The sequence below is a fragment of the Barbatula barbatula genome (genome assembly GCF_947034865.1).
Source record: "Barbatula barbatula genome assembly, chromosome: 23".
NCBI lineage: Eukaryota > Metazoa > Chordata > Actinopteri > Cypriniformes > Nemacheilidae > Barbatula > Barbatula barbatula.
Window position 1 is genome coordinate 19652367 of NC_136786.1, and position 21121 is coordinate 19673487.

At 37.8% G+C, this 21121-nt stretch overlaps 1 protein-coding gene across 1 annotated transcript; it reads left to right on the plus strand.

Moving 5' to 3' along the window:
* Nucleotides 1-10092: 10092 nt before the first annotated feature.
* LOC306912248 (uncharacterized protein) lies at nucleotides 10093-20093 on the plus strand. The gene is made up of 13 exons (XM_079488239.1): nucleotides 10093-10229; nucleotides 11835-12713; nucleotides 13212-13392; nucleotides 13476-13615; nucleotides 14374-14624; nucleotides 14762-15064; nucleotides 15143-15404; nucleotides 15677-15794; nucleotides 16307-16470; nucleotides 17416-17490; nucleotides 17628-17774; nucleotides 17852-17948; nucleotides 18146-20093. The coding sequence occupies exons 2-13, from the start codon at nucleotides 11867-11869 to the stop codon at nucleotides 18207-18209; spliced, it is 2649 nt and encodes an 882-aa protein (XP_079344365.1). The 5' UTR covers nucleotides 10093-10229; nucleotides 11835-11866; the 3' UTR covers nucleotides 18210-20093.
* Nucleotides 20094-21121: the final 1028 nt, after the last annotated feature.

Consider the following 21121-nt stretch of genomic DNA (forward strand, 5'->3'; position numbering starts at 1 on the left):
ACCTTATGAGTTTATTCTATTTATTCAACATTTTGTGGTTGGTTGGTTACAGTGTAGCTCATGTAAATATTTACAACATTACAGTATAGTAGTCATGGTGGTGTGAATATTGAATTCCTGGGCTTTGTTCCATCCACTCTAATTTATGTTTGTTTACAGATTATCTGCCATCTGAAGTTTGAGCTGAGCAAAAACAAACAAAGCCATTTTTTAGTGCAATGTTTAGTGTAGACACAAGAAAATAAAAGTTCCTTAAAGGTTCTTCTTCAGCTTGTATTGTTCCGTAAAAAAGATCAACAGAACCTTTCATGTTGGAAACTTTTCATGTTGTCGGAAAATATTCACCATCACCAGACTGCAAAACGGTATGATAGAAAGGATTCTTTTAAGAACCGTTGACTAAAGGTTCTTTAGGGAACTAAATACGATTCTTCATTAACATCACTGCAAATAACCTTCTAAGGAGTCTTATTTAAGAGTGTTCCGTTTAAGCTCAATCAATAGCATTATACATCATTCACTTTTATGTCTGTACTTGCTAGCTGGCCACTGCTCTGGGTGTACGTGTGTTCACTACTCTCTGGATGGGTTAAATGCAGAGGTCACATTTAGGGTATGGGTCACCATAACTGACAAATAGGTCACTTTCACTGGCCTTCTCACTTAATTCATCTTTATATCCGACTACTTTTCACGCATAATGCCGGTTATCTGAAGGTCATTATGGGTCTCTCTCGCTCTGATATAAAACTCTAATGAGTTGTTTCAGAGAGCAAATGAATAAATACACAATTAGACTGCAGGGAGTTTTCATGGATAACTGAGTAGACGCTTGCAGCCAGACAATGTAAGAGAGGTTTGTTTAATCCGTGTGCGTGTCTGCGTGTTTAATGTGGATAATGGTCGCGAGCGCATTAAGTTGTGGTGATAAGAAGCGCTCGGATTCAGTCACAAGGGAGTTCAAGAAAAGAAATAATGAAAGAATGAACAGAAAGAGGACAAATGCAGATAAGGGGAACGGACCTCGCTCTGACTCCCTCAAATATCCCAAAATAATGAAACGCATTAAATGAGGACTCACAAAGCAGAAGGGACCTGTTTCATCTCTATAGGGAATTTAGTGAGAACAATCCACCATGTACTTCTGTCGTCTTACAACACTTTGTCATATAAAAACGCTTTAATCTGGAGTTGACTTTCTGTGTACAAGCTGCACAGGATACACTCTTAAAAACAAAGTTGCTGAAAAGGTTCTTCACAGCGATGCCATAGATTTTTGGTTCCACAAAGGACCATTCATTCAAATGTTCTTTAAAGAAGCATCTCTTTCGAACTTTTTCTAAAGAAAATGAGATCCTGTCGATATGCCTTATTCAACATTAGAAAGGTTAGACCGGCACAACTCCTTGTCCAGGCCCTGGTCATTTCAAGGTTGGACTACTGCAATGCTCTCCTTGCTGGTCTTCCTGCAAAGGCTATCAAACCACTTCAGCTGGTTTAAAACGCAGCAGCACACCTCGTCTTCCAACAGCCCAAAAGGGCTCATGTGACTCCCCTTCTCATCTCTCTCCACTGGCTACCGGTTGAAGCCCGGATCAGATTCAAGTCACTAATGTTTGCATACAGGACTATCACTGGATCTGAGCCGGCATACTTTCACACCCTACTAAACTCCTGCACCCCAACAAGATCCCTGCGTTCAGCAAACCAGCGGCGTCTTGTAATACCTTCTCAGAAGGGCACTAAATCCCTTTCTCGCTCATTCTCTTTCACAACTCCTTCCTGGTGGAACATTCTTCCCAATGCGGTCCGGTCAACCACATCTCTCACAACCTTCAAAAAAATACTTAAAAGACACCTCTTCTGTGAATACTTGACAGACAAATGAAAAAAAAACGTACACTATCCCTCTTCTCTCAACAGGTTGTGGTCTGGCTTTTGTTGAAACTAGTATCTTTGTATTAGCACCTATTGTACTATTGCTCTTTTATGACATACCGCTTATTGCTCTCTGAACTCTCTGTAAGTCGCTTTGGATAAAAGCGTCTGCTAAATGACTCAATGTCAATGTTTTCGACACAAAGAAACATTCTTCAGATGTTAAAGGTTCTTTATGGAACCAAAAGATTTATTTTTAAAAGTGTAGATCAGCATATTGGGTCATATTTTTAGGCTAATATGTAAAAAACTGTGACCTTTTAGGAATTAAATGTTTTATTCACTCATGGCTTTCTGTGAGGATAATTCAGCTTTTAACCCGACACAGACAAACAAAGATTCATTATCCAGCTTAATGAATATAATTAAACCAGCTTTACAAAGATCAAGGCAAAGTTACTGTAGTGAAGAGATATAATGATGAAAAATAAAGAAGATACAGAATACATGGTATTATAAGGTTTCATTGCATTTTTCTTAGATTGATAAAACTAATGTTTTATAAGTGATCTCATATTTTTTTTCTAGAAATCCAGAGGAACATCTCTCTCTGATGTTGCTATGTCATAGCCCAAGAGGTCTTAAGGTCATAGTTCATTAACTCGCCCTTTTGTCAATTCAAACCTGTGTGACTTTCTTTCTTCTGCAGATCACAAAAGAAGAAATTTTGAAGAATGTTATTAACTGGACTCCATTCACTTACATTGGTTTTGTGTCCACACAATAGAAGTGAAGCGGGTTCAGTGCTGTTCAGTTATCAGCTTTCTTAAAAATATCTACTTTTGTGTTCTGCAGAAGAACGAAAGTCATAAAGGTTTGAAATGACAAGGGGATGAGTCAATGACAGAATTATCATTTTGGTTGGACTATCGTGCAATAAGAGTAAACAGCTGTGAAATGAATGGAATAGCTCACTTCATTTGGTTTTGAAAAAGTTATAATTTCTTTTTGACAAATCTGAGCATGAAATCAGATGAGACATCATGTTACTGATAACTACGTGTTCTTTTCTTATTCAAATATGAGCAAGTCAAATTCCCAATTAAGCTAATCACTGTCTATAGGTAAAACAATTTAGATATTAAAGAAATCAAATTTGTGATTCTACTGAAAGTTAAACATGATATATCAGGGAATTCTTCGTAGATTACCATGTAAATAGCAAATTAAATATGATAAATAATGTAAAGACAGTGTAAGGAAGGGTTTCTTTCTTTTTTAAGATTTTTTTTTTAAGATTTTTTTTATCTGATATTTCAATGAAGTACTTTTTGACAGCGGTGTGCGAGAGCTTGAACACAAACACATGCATGACGGCGACCGCACACACATAATCAGGGAGTGATTCTAAAGCATTTCCATGGCAACCACTGCAGGCAACTTCCAGTTTTGGTTCACTGATGTATTTAATAATAATCTCACTTTCTAGCCTCTTAGATTTGTCTCAAATTCTCCTGGACTTCAATCGTGTTTCCTCTTCACAGAAATAAATTATTAACGTGAATTAATCACCAGCAATGAACATCAATACATCCCAGCACACACACGTCCACCTAAAACATATCTTGCTTTCTTTCAATTTCAATAACTACCCTTATGTATGTGATGTTTGAACATGAATGATACCTCAAAACTGTGAGTTTTCTACATCCCAATTTTCACTTTCTGGATAAAAAAACAGGTCAAATAATCATATACATTTAACTGAATGAGAGTCCAGAACATCACAGAGGTGAGATGGCGAGGCAAACAACCATATAAAGACCCTAGCAACCGCATAGCATTGCCTTGGCAACCACACAGAACACCTTAACGTTTTGTCAATTGAGTTTAGCTTTAGCTGGCAGTAAACTGTTCATGTGACTGAAAAGTGTTTGTGTAATTAAAAATGGCGGAGCTCCTCCAGTGTGATAAACCGTAAAAAAGGTTCTGCTGTCCGACATTGCTGTTTAGCATCCTTCAAGAAACTCAGGTTTAGTGAAACCCCATGCAGAGAGAGAGAGAGAGAGAGAGAGAGAGGGGGGGGGGGGCAGTTATTCTGCCTTCTCACAGGCAGATTGATATTCTTCAAAATTCGATTTTATAAATCTGAAATTGCTTACTGCCATCAAATACTTTTTACTTTGTCATGGAAAGAACATTTCAAATATGTCATATTGGCATTGCCTTAATATTGTGGGTATAGAATAAATGGATGGGGCTCTACATTATTTTTCAAGGTCAGAGTTTCTCTTGTGCTGTATTATTAGCCAAAGTCTAATAGATTTCAGATAAAAAACACACAAGAACAAACTGTCCAGTTATCCCCAAAGTGGGTTACCCCAGATATCTGTGCTTTTTTTAGATTCCTCAACCCAACCGTGCATTCTTCTTCAAAACACATGCGTAGGTTGACGTCATAGTCTGATCTCAATGTTCAAATGCAATCCATTCCACTCGATGGCTTGACTATACAATTCTTATTTATATAAATGATATCCACTGGCCATCCATTAATATGCTCCTCCAACTTCTCAACTTCCTTTGTTTGCATTTGTCTGACATGAAATTACTGCGAATACATCTGAACACAGTCCAAAAGGTAATTTTGTTTGCTCATCAAGACAGTTTGTGTAGAATTGTTTCTGAAATGATAAAGTTGAAAACCAGCGTTCTACCCACACCTGACATTTCCTCATTTCCTCTGCTCCACTTTTTATTTCTCTCCCTCTCGGAAGGAAAATAGAACAGCGTTCTCCCATGAGCCTTCTGGGCCAGACAGAAGATTTATTACCTGAGCCGCTATCTGAATGATGGATGGAGCACTGACGGTTGATTATTTTAGATGGTTAGGATGCCCAAGAGACCATGCAGGTTTTAAGACAGTATTTATGGATTGTGCATCTGTTCCGCTCATACTGATTAATCTTCTTCATTATTTAAAAATTATGCAATTAAATAAATTTATATGTTGCCACATATATATTTTTGTAATAAAACATTTAAGCAAACACCTTAATAAAATAAAATAAAATATTTTAAAGATTATGAGAAACATTTCAGTGTACAAAGTATAGTTTTGTCACACGACCCCATAAATAATTTTAAAATGTGTCATGATTCTGCCGCATCATGACATATTTCACTTGGTTTAGTGGAAGGATCATGGCAGAGTCTCATGTTTTGTGTGGAGAGAGGCAGTTATGGCCCTTATGGCCTTCCATACACTCTCTCCGGTCCTATCCTCTCGTTACCTCGTTATAGATTAATGCCCTACACCTGTTTCCCTCTTGATTTGGTCCCTTATTTAATGCCCTTGTGTCTTCTGTCTTGTGCTGGTTCATTGTGGTTTGTGTGGTGAGTTCATTATTTGGTTATCATTACAAGTTGTGTATTTCAAAAGAAATGGGTTTTTCCCCCTCATATATTATTATTACTGTCATCGATTTTAAATAAATGTGAGATGAGCTAACTATTTATTTTGCCATTGGCCCTCAACACACTGAACTTCTATGCATATTTATTTGTTTCTGCATTTAACAGAATTTCTTTCTTGCTGTTGTCATAGTTGAATATATATATAAAACTGAAAATCCTGCAGTCCTCTGTTGTCACTACTTTCAGTCACTCATGTGTAACATACTTATTAATAACCCAACATGTGTATAATCGATAGGCTACATAAACTTTTAGTTTCCAAGACACACTCAAAAATCAATAATGTATGTGTGTGAGATCCTAAAGCATTATGGTCATGTTTGACTCCTTGTTACCATGGTAACGACAGCCCATGCTGCACCTGACCTACATATGTTCCATATGAACACAAACACGCTAGACCATCTGCTCACAGAACTTCACACACATACACATACACATACACATACACATACACATAGATATATATATATATATATATATACACAGATGTGTGTTCAAGAGTCTCGCACCCTGTCCCGCTTCTGACTAAAAATAGACATGACAAACACATTATATTTATTCGTGTGTTCAGACATGAGCAACAGCTGGCACAAGAGCTCCTTTTGTCATGACAGACCCATGTGTTTTATGTGGAGAAAGGGCATGTCATTGTTTTGTCATGCCATGCTCTCTCTCCGGTGTGGCGTCCTTTAGCCCCGCCAGCGTGTTTCTCTGTTAGCTCCCCATTAGTGTTCAGTCCCTGCTCCTGCCTTGTGTTCATTTAACCTGGTTAGCCTCCCCTTTATAATGCCCTTGTGTCTTCTCTCTTGTGCTGATTCATTGTCATTTGTGTGGTTCTGTGATGTCTAGTCCAGTCTGTTGTTCTTATTTTTTCCAGTGTTATCTGCAGTCTAGTCTATATAGTGACATTGTGTTCTGGTTTCCCCGTTATGTTTTCACATTTTTTCTGTTGTTTTACCCCCTTGAGTTTTTTTGTTTGGTTTATTATTAAAGTCTGTGTTAACCCCATACCCGCTGTCTGGGTCCGTCCCTGTGTGCAACCATGACACCTTCATGTTCAGACAAAGGCAACAGCTGTTCTGTTACACAGCATCATGTTTACATTTTTAAAAAGCATTTTTGAAGAATGTTGATAACCAAACAACAATGACTTCCTTTGAACACAAAACCACTGTGACATTTCTCACAATATCTTCATTATTGTTCCACTGAAGAAACATTCACATACAGTACAGATATTGAACGGACAATAAAGATTAACTTTCATTTTCTGTGTGCGAGTATCACATAAATAGTCTGTTATGTGTAACGAGTCGAGCTGATGATTCAATCATCCTGTCTGTAAATGTGTGTCAACATCTCATTCACAAATAAATGAACAGATGCTTGCATACACACACAACCCTGAACGATTTCTCCAACTCACCCGACAGCAAACTTCACTGTCTTACAATCAGCCTGTCTAACACACTGCAGGTCTCCTGAGCTCGCCTGAATAAGCCTTATGGAGAAATTCACTGAAGATTAAGAGACGGAGAGAAAGCTTCCAATCAGATTCCTTGTACGTCATTTAGTTTGACAGCTCGGGAAAATCTCCAGGCGTCCCCCCAGTCACGCTGAGACCCATGAACAAGTGTTAGAGATAAAAAAGAGAGAGCTGTGATGTTAGAGGGATGACAGGTCAATTACAAGACGTGTCTAAAGTATCAGTGTGAGATTCAAGATTAAAAGTGTTTATTGTCAAAAATTTTGTTTCCCTGAGCAATGAAATTCTTACTTTGCTATCCACAATGAATGCCAAGTGCAAAGCTACACACATACATACAATGCAAGAAACACAATAGTAAAAACTATGTTTATGATATCTATATATGCGAATGTACAGTATTAACATATGTGCAAAAAACAATAGTGCAGTAACATGTGCAAATTGAGATGAGGCTACCACTTGGTTGAGTGAGGACACTTAGACATTCTTCTAATTCACATAATGTGCATTGCACCTATACTGTATATCCCTGTACATTTCCATTCAGTCTTTATTAAAGGAGGTGTGTTAGATGAGGGGATTTCTCAAACCCTGGGGCGCGCATATTAAACACTACTTTCATATATCTTTTATTTCACCTCTTCATGCTCGGTCTAGTCTGGTATGTATTATATTCACATTCGTGTATAATCCCTCAATGTGATTGTGACTGTGTTTCACAATGCTCTTCAGAAACTATCAAAGTCAGTTTTTGCTTATATTTTAATATATTCTTTATAAGGTGGTGTGCAGTTGTAAACAGACCAAGACAACGCATAATCTACATTGTGGAGACAGCGACCTCTGGTGGGGATGAGCATTTATGTGTGCTCAACCCTTTTTAAAAATGTGTAGCCGATATTATTTTAACACTTGGGGATTTATTTGAAAATCACTATAAACATTGAACAGATGTTGAAACAAGTAAATAAGTATTTTTGGTATGCTCTTTAAAATTCACAGTGCATGCCTGTTGTTATTCCCATAGAGGGCCACATCGGGCACTTCTTCTCAACCCTGCCTATCATTTAAGGAAGGGTCTCTTAAGATCCTAATGCCTGCATTTTTATAGAATGACATCATACTTTAATTGTGATATGATTTTTTTTAGATATCTCATTAATTTCTCTACTGATGAGATGTGGATTTTCTTGATTTTCTTTTGCAATCTGGGTTATTTCATTCATTGTTCATTGTGGTGTTTTGCAATGACTTGTAAGCAACTGGTGTTAAGATAAATTAACAACATAAATAAATTAATAAACCACCAGGAGATGCTGACATTAGATATTATTTACTAGAATAATTGAATTTATTATATAAAACACCATGTAGTGTGTTTTACCATTTTCCCCCTGTAAAGCTGCTTTGGAACAATGCAAATTGTGAAAAGCGCTATATAAATAAAGTTGAATTGAATTGAATAAATACATTTCGTCAAATCAATTACATATTGGCTATGATCAATATGTCCTTGGTACATACTGTATATATGACATCAGAAAAATGATCACATGTATTTCATCATGTTAACTAGACGTGCCCCACAATCCTTTGACAACAAGAAAGTGTCCCAATTTGACTTAATGTACTGATTTGACACAAAAACAATGTTACTTTTGATAATTTATTATTAATTCAAAGCAAAAACATTGCTCAAATGGGTTTCATATTAATTTTGATTAAATGTCATCCTCATGAAAAAATACAGTAGTATATTTTAATAGGATATTTACTGTAGTAAACTGCAGTATAATATAGCCATTAATTATACATTTTGTTATACCCACATTCTGTATTATTAACTATAGTGAACTGATTTAATTTAGAAATTTAATTAAATGCCTTTTTAAATTGTAAAGTTTTTTCCAATTAAAAAAACTACAATGAACTGATAAACTGTAGTAAATCGATTTTTTACAGTTTACTTTATCAAGTTTACTAAATGTTATACTGTCAGAAATGACTTTTTGTCGAGGTAGAAAGGGGGACCAAGAATGACACAGAAGTGAAGTTCAATCAAAGTCAAATGTTTATTAAGGATGAGAATAAATGAGGAAGGTTAGGTAATACATGGACAATCACAAGACTCAATTGTTAATACTTTCTGCTTAGGTTAGCACTGCGTTAGTTCCTTGTTCTTAACATCTGGACTGGAACATACTTTTATCTGCTACAGCAGCCACTTCAAGCTATAAGGGGAGGCTGCAGACCTGGAGCCGGTAGATATACGCCCAAAGCAGTTTTACGGCCCTGTTGTTCCTTCTTTTATTTCGAGAGGCAAAAGTACTTGATTGAGTCAGATCATATGTTATGTCCGACTCAAACTTAGCTAACCACGTGTAGGTTAAGCTGCCCCTAGTCTTCTCTTTACCCGCTCTGTCTCACTCACTTTTAAAATTAATTACATTTTTATTTTTGATCTTGTTGTCTGTCTTTAGCTTGCGTGACATGGCTTCTTCTGGTAAGACCCTGTTTAATCCTTGCATTTAAACATAATCCACATGGTTTCTGGAGCAACATTAGAGTGGATAATCACAAATGTGTGATTTTTATGACAGTCTATGATGTGTGAACACACAAAATACACATTTATAATAGGCATGTATGTATGCAAGTCTCTAAGTAAAAAGACGTAAATTGCATTCTCACTCAAGTAGTTTGTCAAATAATACATACATACGTAATGCATGATAAAACCCACATTAAAAAATTTGGTCCAATATGGTTTGAATGTAGATTTTGGTTTGAGTTGTTTCTCATAAATGCGATGATCTAATTCTCTAATGTATATCTTAATGTACGGTTTTCTTAAAATAGCTTACTGATCAGGACAAATGTATGTGCACTTAACGGGTGTTTTATCATCCTCCCTATAGTGTTATTCGCCGTATTTCCTTCTCCCCCTACTGGACGCATGAGTTACAACAGGGGCGTAAATCTACCGGCTTCAGGTCTGCAGCCTCCCCTACTCACTTCAAGTCGTAACTCTCATAGACACTTATAAGAGAGAAACACAATAAGCAGGATATAGTGCATAAAACAGTGTGGGACACATACAGGTTCACATATACTTACTCAATGACATTATTAAATGTGCCTAACGTGCTGGTTAGTCTTTTACCAGTAAACACAGAGGTGGCATCTTTCGGGAAGACGGGATGTGTCTCCGCGAACGCGCGTGAACTCATCCAGATTCACCCCACACTCATCGAGGACGCGCACGCACGCACGCACGCGTCGAGGAAACCGACCGGATGAAATCGGTTACACGACACACCGAAAGTTAACGAAACTCGAGAAAACACGTTTGAACGACATTTTTCGTGCATCGAGATTCACGGTAAGCGATATTTCTGCCATTAAAGCGCGCATTGTGGTTGTCGTTTCGGGATAACGTGGATCGAGTTCGCGGTGGCTTCACTGTTGCGAAACATTCACGTTTTTCTGGGAAGTCTTTTGGTGACGCGATGCGAGTGCATTCATTGCATCAAGATATGCAACAGTGTGTTAGATTTGACATGTTTGTGATGGCTTCACAAATGCCTTCTGTGCTCATCACACAACTGATACTGAACGCTATTCATTGTTGAGTTCCGACTGTTTTCTCTTTTATTCAAAATACTATATAAACCTGCGCGTGCAACTGTGTGTTTCAAACTGTTAAGCCATAAATTAGTTTTTTGTGTAAAAATGATTGTTAAATGTTGTAATCAAATCAAACGAGTCAAGGAGAACAGCTGCCATTTATATAACATACTCTTCATTTGATATATTCATTTTAAAATGTTTTATTTATTTATAAAGGAAGTGTCTTTGATTCTGGTTGTAATATAAAATCTCTCTGAGGAGGTCTAGTTCTTGTTTAGGATGGTCTGTTCTTTATAGTCTCCACAGTCCAATGAATGATGTAACATAGAAAGCTGTTAACAATCCTTTAAACTGACTTGTTTTGTTTTGACATGTTATTGATATCTTTCTGAAAAACACAAAAAAAGGTAAAACAGCACAGTCCATGGTGTTTATAGTCAGCTTTATTTATATACCTAACCCTTTTTACAATTTTCATTGTTACAAAGCAGCTGTACAAGAAAACATTGACTATAAGCAGAACATAAGGTTATAAAGTCAAAACACAGGTCAAATATCAGACAGACTATAAATTCCTATATGCAGTGTTAATGAAATAAAACTATTAAATTCAGTTTATAGAACAAGCAAGATCATTCTAGTAAATAAGATCTAAATAAGATCACACACATAACACTGCACTGAACATTTAAGTTTCGTGTTTTCTGTCCACCAATGAATAAAATCATCTCATGAAGTCCCGAAACACAGTTATTAGTGGCAGATTAGATCAGTGGATGGAAAGAGGTGAGCGAGGCCATAAACAGTGTAGCAGGAGACTGATGCACATTTACACTGTGTATTATTGTATGATCAACATTATTTATAATATATATATATATATATATATGTAATTCTTTCAGTATCTCTGTTAAAAATGTCTATTACAAATGAACCTGTTATTTTCAGTACTGATTCTGTTAAAATATTTTTGTAGACTTCAAGTTTTGTTTTTCTATATTATTTAATGGTCTGTTAATGGTTTAGGTAAACTATCACACTGCATAAATAAATTATTATGTGTGTGATGAGGAAATAGAAAAAGCTGGTAGTAATAATAATGCTGTAGTTATTTTATAATCTTTATTTCTTTTGTGTAAAATTTCAACAACATGTTGAAATTGAGAGGTTTCACTGAAATAAATGTTTGTTATTACACAGAGAGTAAAGTACCGAAAAAGGTACCGTTTGGTACCGACACCAGCTAGAAAGTGAACGATACCTAACCCTAATCATGATGTTGTGGATTATGATATTAGGGTAACAAAATATTTTAAAGGTGATCTGGAATAATTCTTCTGTTTTTGTTCCCCCACAGGACCGTATGAGCCCCCCTGTGTTTATTATGGTATGCTAAGAGTTGTTAACAGGGCAGCAGCCATGAGTGTGGGTTTGCTGTTTTTGGTGTGTGTGCTGTTCATCAGTGTTTTGGACGAGACGTTGGCGTGTCTCATCATCAGTGAGGTGAACTGCGATAACCCCAGCCTGGACACTCAGGAGTTTGTCGAGTTGTACCACGAGGGTACGAATCCCACTTCTCTAGATGGATACACACTGGTATTCTACAACGGCAACGGAGACTTCGCTTACCGCATCATCAACCTCACAGGGCAACATACAGACCATCAAGGCTACTTTTTAGTTGGATCCTCCGAACTGACACCTCGCCCTGCCATCTCTCTCCCGCACAACTTGATTCAAAACGGACCGGATGCCATTGCACTCTACGGGCCCAACTGGGCACCGGTTCTTGTGAACGGACAGGTTTCAGGAGTGGGTTTGGTGGATGCAGTGGTATACACTTCTCGTAAATCAGCAGAAGGTGCCGATGGGCTTGCGTCGGTTCTGACTCCAGGCTCGGTCCCATACGTGGAGGATGACAAGGCTCTGGAGGGCGACGAATCTATTCAGCGCTGCTGGCAGTCAAACAACCTCTGGACGTTTCACACCGGACCACCCACTCCTGGAGGGGTCAATTATTGCCCAGCACCAATCCCCAGCCTTGTGTGGATCAATGAGGTTGGCCTCGGTGGACCAGACAAACGTGGAATAGTAGAACTTAATGTCGGTGTGGCAGCAGGATCCTTTTCTGTGGTACTTTATGACATCAGTACTGATCTTATTAGCACAAGTGTGGAGTTCAGCGTCAAACAGGCCGGGATCTTCACTGTGTCTGTGGATACTAGCCGTTTGTCAGGTGACATTTTTTATTCACCAAACCTGTATTTGACTCTCTCTTCAGTGAAACACGATAGAAGATATTTTGAGAAATGTCTCAGTGGTTTTGTGTTCATTTACATTTTAGGCATTTGGCAGACGCTTTTATCCAAAGTGTCTTACATTGCATTATCCCATTTATTTATACATAGGTATCTGCAATCCCCTGGGATCCAACACACAACCTTGCGTTATTAACACAATGCTCTTACCACTGAGATACAGGAAAGCTCAAAAATTGGAAGTCAATGTTGTTTGGGTATCCACATTCTTAAAAATATCTTCTTTTGTGTTCTGCTGATGAAAGAAACTCATACAGGTGTGGAATAACATTGCGTTGGTGAAAGATTTTCCTTTTTTGCATGAACCGTCCCTTTAAACCCATTTAAAGGAACAGTGCATCCATGGAATCATAATATATAGCATTTACAGTTATCAGCTGTGACCTTTTTAATGTAAAATCAATTTAATCTTTCAGTGCCACAAAGTGCAGGTCTGGCCGTTTATAAAGGCCCCGCATCAAACTTTCCGAAGGACGGCCCCCTCAGCCCCCAGCAACCAATCGATGCCTTTGTTCTTAGTGAAACAACGAACATGCCCAGTGACAACCTCACAGAGATGCTCATTCCTGGGAGAAAACCTTTAATAGTCACTGAAGGGTAATCTGTGTGTTTATGAACTTTTTAATGTTGTTTTTGTATATTTATTCACACATGTGGTTGTGTCTGTTTTCACCCTGCAGTTTTCAGACATCGGGTTTCTCCGGCAGCCGCTGCGGCGTTGCGGAATGGACGAGAGATCCGGGTCTGTTTGTAAAGAGACCCCCGAGTCACGGAAAACCCAACAACTGCTCTTGGTTTCAGTCCTGTCCACGTAACATCAGTAGGTGTTTTTTTTTAAAGCAAAACAGCCTTAGTTACATAGATAATTTGGGTCTGATACATCTTTACAATATTTACACTAAGGTTGCACAATATTGACGAAAGTTACTTGCCAAATGAATAAATATGGCTTAAAGTTTGTAAAATCAGTTCAAGGAAATTAATTGAAGAACTCAAAATGATCATACATATGTTTTTCATTCTTTTCAAAACAACTTTTCTTCTGGCCAGCTTCTATGGCTATGTTCACACTATCAGTCCAAATCTGAATTTTGTCCTATGAATGATTGCAAAAAGTCCTTCAGATGATCATAGAGTTCAGACTGAAATGGTTTTCCACAAATGTGATTTGAATAGGATTTTTAATTTAGCTTAGAACCAATTAGTAAAATTAGATTTTGTGTTGCTGTTCACACTTGCTAAACATGATCAGATTTCAATCGGTTATGCACAAAAAACAGATTATATATATATAGCATAAGCTGTCTGCGTTCAGCACTTTGATTCAATTTTGTAGCAAACATAGGTATAAGCATATTTTGATATTTACATTAGCAATATTTCAGTAATTGTATTATTATTATGATGTTGCAGCCATAATCTACAGTACTTGTTGCCCCAATTTGAATTTTAATTTGTTTTAATAAAAAAAAAACATCTTTTGTTGTGTATTATATATCAATTAAAAAGTTTCTAAAAATGCATTTCAAAGGATTTAGTCACATGATGTTTTTTTTCACATCTGTCTCTTTATTTCAGCATCTTACACATCAGGCTCAGAACGGAGTCGGCCTTCCTTTCACAGCTCTGAAGATTTTTTGATCAGTGAGATCAACACGGATTCGCCGGGTTCAGCAGAGGATGAGGAGTTCATCGAGCTGTGGCATCCGTCTGGCTCACGTATGTTCCTGGACTTCATCTGGCTGGTGATGATCAACGGACAGACTGGAGAAATTTATTACGAGCTGGAGCTGAATGAATACTACACTGATGAGGACGGATTCTTCCTGGTGAGCAGCTGAAAGGCAACGACTAGATGCTGGCACGTCAAAGTAGAACGAAACACAGGAAAGATTTTGTTGTCACAAGCAGTAAAAAATAGCAAATATAAAATGTCATTGTTGTCATTTTGAATGTGCTTTCTCAGATTGGCAGCTTAAAGGTCGGCGCAGACATTACTATCCCAGCGAACATCATTCAGAACGGACCAGACGCCATTGCGTTGTACCGCAGCGAGTCTCCACCCTCCAAACAGAATCAGCCTATTCCACGGGACGATTTGTTGGACGCGGTCGTTTACCGCGCTCGCGGGTCTGATAAAAAAACAGCAGAGCTCACAGAAGCTTTAACACCTGGACAACTCCCCCTGCTTGAGGACATCAATGCCTTAACTGGTGATGAGAGCCTGTCCCGCTGTGGAACTGAAAGACTCAATCTTAGCGCTTACAGGGTGAGGTCATCTTTCAGATCGGAGAGTTTGTGGTGTCATAAAGTTTGTCATGTGACCATTTACGTTCTGAATCCACAGGTTTCTGCTCCCACGCCGAGGAAACAGAACGGCTGTCCCCCCAGCCTAGAGAGTATCTTCATCAATGAAGTGGGCAGGATCTGTGCAGCTAACCAATCCCTGGGAAGATTTTTTGTCGAGTTGATGGGTCCACCGTTGGTTAGGCTGCAAGGATTTTTTTTGTTTTTTGTTAAAAAAGGAAATAAAGAGTCTTCCGTCTCACTGTCAACGGCCAGCATGGGAAAAGATGGAATGTATCTAGTGGACACTGTCTTTGGAGCAGGTGAGCATTTACATTTTGAAATGAAAAGACTGAACATACGAGTGAGTTAAAAAGTAATAACCCCAAAGATGAATCAGTTATTTTATAAACTACAATACTCCTTAAGAAAAATAGGTGTCTTAAGGTGACTTTCTCAGCTCAAGTTGACTCTGACTTGAAGAAAAATAAATGAATTACTGCGAAAACAACATAAATATACCAAAACTGGAAAGTCTGTGATGTATAGATGCAAGTACAAATGTTTCCGTATTTCTCTTTTTGTCTCTGGGCAGATCTTAGTTCAGTGGTGTTGTGTTTTGAAGTGTCGGGGTCGGTTGTTTGTGGCAGTGACTCGTTTGAAACATATCGCTTCTTCTTTAAAGACGAAGATAAATTATGTGAAACAAACAGGTACGCCAATTACACAATTGTTTGAACGTTTTTTATATTTACGCATCTGGCAGATTATTTTATCCAAAGCGATTTACATTGCATTCTACATACATTGTATCTGAGTATGTGTAATCCCCTGGGATCGAACCATGATCTTGGCGTTTCTAGCGCCATGCTCTAACCACTGAGCTACAGGAAAGCGTAAAAAGCGTTTTTTGTAAAGATCTCCTCCCGTGTTCACACACACTACCTCTACTTACAACATTATCCATTTGCACAAGTTAACCTACAATCTCTTAATATGGATATACTACCCTGTACAATGTCTCTTATATGTTATTATCCCCCATTTTCTGTACAATAGTCTTTTATTTTATATGTGCATATTTTAGAATCTTTTAGACTGTAAATCTTATTACATTTGTATTGTGTTGAATGTCTATACTAGAAGCTTCCATCACCAAAGCAAATTCCTTGTGCAAGCACACTTGGTAATAAAGCTCTTCTGATTCTGTTTTTTTTATGTGTAGGACAGATTCTGCATCTCGATGTGCGTCAGTCACACAGAATGTTTCCTGGATTTATTCTCAGGCGACTCCACGTCTGCCAAACCTGTGCCCAAGTACTTCCTTCACAACCTCGCTGGATCTGTGCATAACATCAGAAGATAAAAATTGGAAGGGAAATTCAGGAAGTATGTTGAAATACAGTGTAGTAATGCCAATCTTGTCGGCGTTCTCATAAATCTAAACACGCTAACCACAAAAACTCCTTAATCTATGACCTTCTCACTGCAGGACATCAACTTCTCCAGTTGATCTACTGTGTGTGAAGTACTTGTCGTCCACGCTTATATATGTACAAACACATTCAAGTTGTTAACAACAGAACTGCAGCGCTTCTCCCCCCTCCTCCGCTGACCTCCCTTAGTTGTCTTTGGTCGATATTAACCAACTTTTAATTTCGACAAATAAAAATATCCTAAATTTAAAGCCTGAAAAATAATCTGTGTGCACATATGGGACTATTAACTTGGAACTGTAAATGGACTTGCTGCACCTAACCTAATGTTAATTTCTGTTCTTAGAAAGCATTATTGTACTGCATATTTTTCAAGTTCTCACATGTCGCATTTGTGTTTAATATCGTGCTGCCATCCTAGTTCACACACTGTTTGTGTCAAAGGGAACTGGGATTGTTGTTGTAAATTGAGCTGTTGGTATCTATGGGTTTCTTTCAAGTTTTAATCCTCTAATTTGGCACGAGGTTGTTGTGTAACCGCTGTGACGCATGCACAAATTCTGCCTGACACACAACCAAAGAAATGATACCGGATAGATACAGTCGATCACTTCGACTGTTTGATTGGTGGTCACGTCCTGCACTTTTATCTACTTCTTTCTGCGTCCAATGAAACCGTCTATATGGAGGCACAGAGATTGTTTGTTTACAATATTACAACATATGTATTACTAGCACAATATCAATAATCATGGTTTTTAATATCACAGTTATTGTAAATACCAATATATTGAGACACCCCTAACATCTAAACAGTTTTTTATAATAGTCTTTTATAAATGTCTATTTGTTTCATGAGAGGTTCTGATCATCTTACATCTCTTTTAATTCCTCCAAGACTGTACCAGGGATGAAGTTGCTGTTGTATTAGAGAAGTTATGTAACTGTGGAATTTCAGCTTTACATCTCCAAGGTGAGATGCATCAAACACGCACTATGATGTTAAGAGGAATATCTACAAATACATTTGCACAAAAATGACACTCCGGTCACACGTATACGTTTATAAATGTTACTATTGTAGATATTCATTTTATTTTGGTGTTTCAGGTGTAAATGTGTCCTGTGAGTCGGGCATTATGCGTGCCCATGGGCCTGCTGCTTCTATTTCTGACCACCAGAGGGAGCAGGTCAATGAAATACTCAAAACCAATGATCTGTCATGTTCTGCTGCAAGGGAGCAACAGGTTCATGGAGGTACACACATATAACAACTGACTTGCACAAGACCAACAGAAGTCAAATCTAACAAAACTGTCTGTGTGTATATCCAGCGGGGTCATCTGTCGGCCTGCAGGTGGGGCTCGTGCTCATAGTGGTTCTGCTGTTTGGAGTCGGTGCAGCCGTGTTTGTCTACCTGTACAAGAGAAGGTGAGGCAGTGTGTGTGTGTGTGTGTGTTTTAGAACATGAGGATCAATATTTTCTTTTAATTCTTTTAAAAATATTTTTTCTGTGTAACACAAAATTATGCTTTTCAAGCTTCAAAAGGAATGTCTTTTTTTCTTTGTTCCATTAAAGCCCATAAAAACGTGTGATGATGACACTGATTTTCTTTTTTTTGGGGCAGACGACCTGCTGATTATCTCTCAATGCAGATGAGTGAACAACCCGAGATGCCACTAGAGCTCTAGTTCATTTGGGTATTGGGTTCTGGGTTTTAACTGATTACTTGATATCTGGATTACATAATCAGATTCCAAATATCAAGTACTTGTAATTGAATTATTTTACATTTTAAAATACTTGTAATCAGAGTAGAGTTACTATTTTATTATTACAGAATACATTACATACTACTTTTTGTTTTTTGGTAAGCCTACCACTTTTACTTGTTAAGACAACCAACCCACGAAAAGCGAGTCTAACATGTTTTTGTTAACAAGTATCTATGTTCACTGTGTAATGTTCAAGAACAGTGTTAAAGAGTAGGTAAAATTGGATTTTTAAGGTCCTACTTTGGTTTATGGAGTGTCCAGCAACAAGTTTATGTACATACCATACAAGTTGTAAAAACACTATTATGTCGTAATAATAGGCAGTTATTCTTACCTTACATCTTGACTGACTCTCAAATGATTCGTTCCACGATTCATCCGTCTAATCCCCTCCTATCAGCGAGCCTAGTGTCATGTGATTGGTCAGATGGTTTAATCTGTTGTGATTGGTATTGCAAATGGAACGTCTATCATCATTACTGGATTACGGTTTAAAGGTGGGTAATAATTATATACAGTGTATAGATAGCAGTTTGTGGCCGAGTCTGACGAAGAAACATCCGAAGACGCTCATCAACAAGAAACTCCAGTACGACTGGAGCACAATGTTTCTCAGTGGCAAGTGACAAATCTTGCCACCAAAACTTCCAGTGTGACAACATGCATGTTGTGCTTTTGCTGTCTGAATACTTTTTGTTTTGACCATCACTACATTAATATTACACCCATTATCTAATATTGATTTGGTAGCTACACTTGATATCTACACTGCAAGGCCACTAAAACAGTTTGTATTGTAACTTCATGTGCTGTTGTATTGCAGTTATTCAGTATAAAGCCATTTTACTTACTTCTAGTACTTTATGTACTTTTATAATTGAATAATATTTTTAAGTTTAACAAGAAAGTTTTGTGGACACATAGATACACCAGGTGAGGATAAAGCAGACACTTGTAATCTAATTGTAAATAAAAAGTAGTCAGATTGCATTACAAGAAATATGTAATCTGAGGGATTACATTACTGACTACAAAATTTGCCATGTAGTTTGTAATCAGTGACTGATTACAATTCCCAGCAGTCTGTGTGAGTATGTTTGTCTTTTTGTTTATTAAGTGTCTTAATGTGTTTAGGAACAATGTTGTATTTTTTTAATTTCTATGTTGTTGTTTGTCATGTTTTTAATTCGGTTCATGCATGCTTTCGCTCAAGGATTTACTTCAAGGTACATGCTCGGTTGAGCGGCCTAACGCAGGGGCATAACACAATTCACGCTGCTTGAATCTTTTCCAAACCTAAACTTTAGCAAATCATTGCCTTCAGAAATCAACAAATAAATAAGATATGCAATAAAATAGAGCTTTACGAATAGTGATAAACTTTCGTTTAGAGCATCAGACTCAACTCCACAGACTTTCACTGTAGCGCATTGTTTTTGTTTTCAGGTATATCAGATCCACAGAACGATCTCGGTGAATAATTTTTTAGAAGGTTTGTCAGACAAGTATTTTTACATGTGGACTGGTTTTCTTCGTGACTTTGAATTGTAGGGTTTAGCCACACCTTGCACGCTTTTTAGGCAGAAGTCTAGACAAAACCCAAAAGCAAAGGATATAAAGGGTTAGAGTGAAAGGCTGTTCTGTGTTTTTGTGAGAATAGAATTAAATTTGGCGTGTGTTCTATCATTTGGTTGAAGTTTTTATCTTGTAGAGAAATTTTGTTTTTAATTCTCAGTTGTTTGTTGCTCTTTGTCAATTTTTTAAAATACAATCAAAATAAAATACTGTTTTTTAATATTGGCTGTGCATTACCATCATTAATGTGGACATCTTAGCATAATTTATGTTTCAATAATATGAAATGTATACATATATATATATATATATATACACAGTAGAAAGCCCATATCATATGAAAGCTTACGATTGTCTTTAAGTTGATCTCTGAACCACATTCAATATTTAAAGCTTTTCTAAAGAAAGCTGTCTCTCTATCTATTTTCTGTTCCTCCATATGCTCTTCCTGTCCTGTTTATATCAGACAGGAACCATCCTTTAAAGACACTAACTGTGTGTTCAGACCAAGTGCGACTTGTGCGAATATAACGCGCTATTCGCGAGTAGTTGGACGCTTGAACATTTAGATTTTACTCGCTTCATCCGCGCGTCGGCTCCCGTCTAATTGCGAAATGGCGGACATGGATTTTATTGAGAGGGTAGCTGCTATGGAAGGGATGTTAGTAGAGACTTGAAATTGCGTATATATAGTAATTGGCGGACGCCCTTTCCAACGCACTCACTTTGAGCTCGATAGCGCCACCACCGGCCGAGATAAGGAAGTGCACCCCCCTTAATTAAAGTCTAAATGGAAAACGAGGCACTTATTTATATAGTTTCGAGGTCGCCGAGCACGATGGTGAAGGTTTGGAGTCGATCCGAGCTTCCGTTCGGAAGTGCACCCCAGGGTGAAGTTTTGTAAAAGTTTGTAAAATTTTCCTAAGTGGAAAAGTGCAAATTCGTTCACCCAGAAAGCCTTTTTCTACACGTTGCATTTGGAGTCGATCTGTATAGTTTTCGAGAGACACTTTTTTGTAAAAGGTGTTGTCAAGGGGTTGTACTTGGCTGAAAACACGCTCTAAACAGACGAATTTGGAGTCGACGTAACTCGGGCCGCGAAGATCGTAGAACCTAGAGCCAGGTGTCATTCGAAAGGGGAGGTCCAGGCCTTTCCAACGACAACGCGTCGCTGCGACCTTCCTAAGCCGAGCTAGACCCCCGAACAGAAAGGCGTCTGAAAAGCGTATCTCTGGCCAGGAAGGTCGCAGCAG

Excerpts from the sequence above, each read along its gene's own strand:
- LOC306912248 (XM_079488239.1), top strand. The coding sequence starts at position 11,867 with ATGCTAAGAGTTGTTAACAGGGCAGCAGCCATGAGTGTGGGTTTGCTG. Across the intron at positions 13,616-14,373 it reads GTCCTGTCCACGTAACATCA|CATCTTACACATCAGGCTCA; the intron begins GTAGGTGTTTTT and ends TCTTTATTTCAG. Across the intron at positions 17,491-17,627 it reads TTCAGCTTTACATCTCCAAG|GTGTAAATGTGTCCTGTGAG; the intron begins GTGAGATGCATC and ends TTGGTGTTTCAG.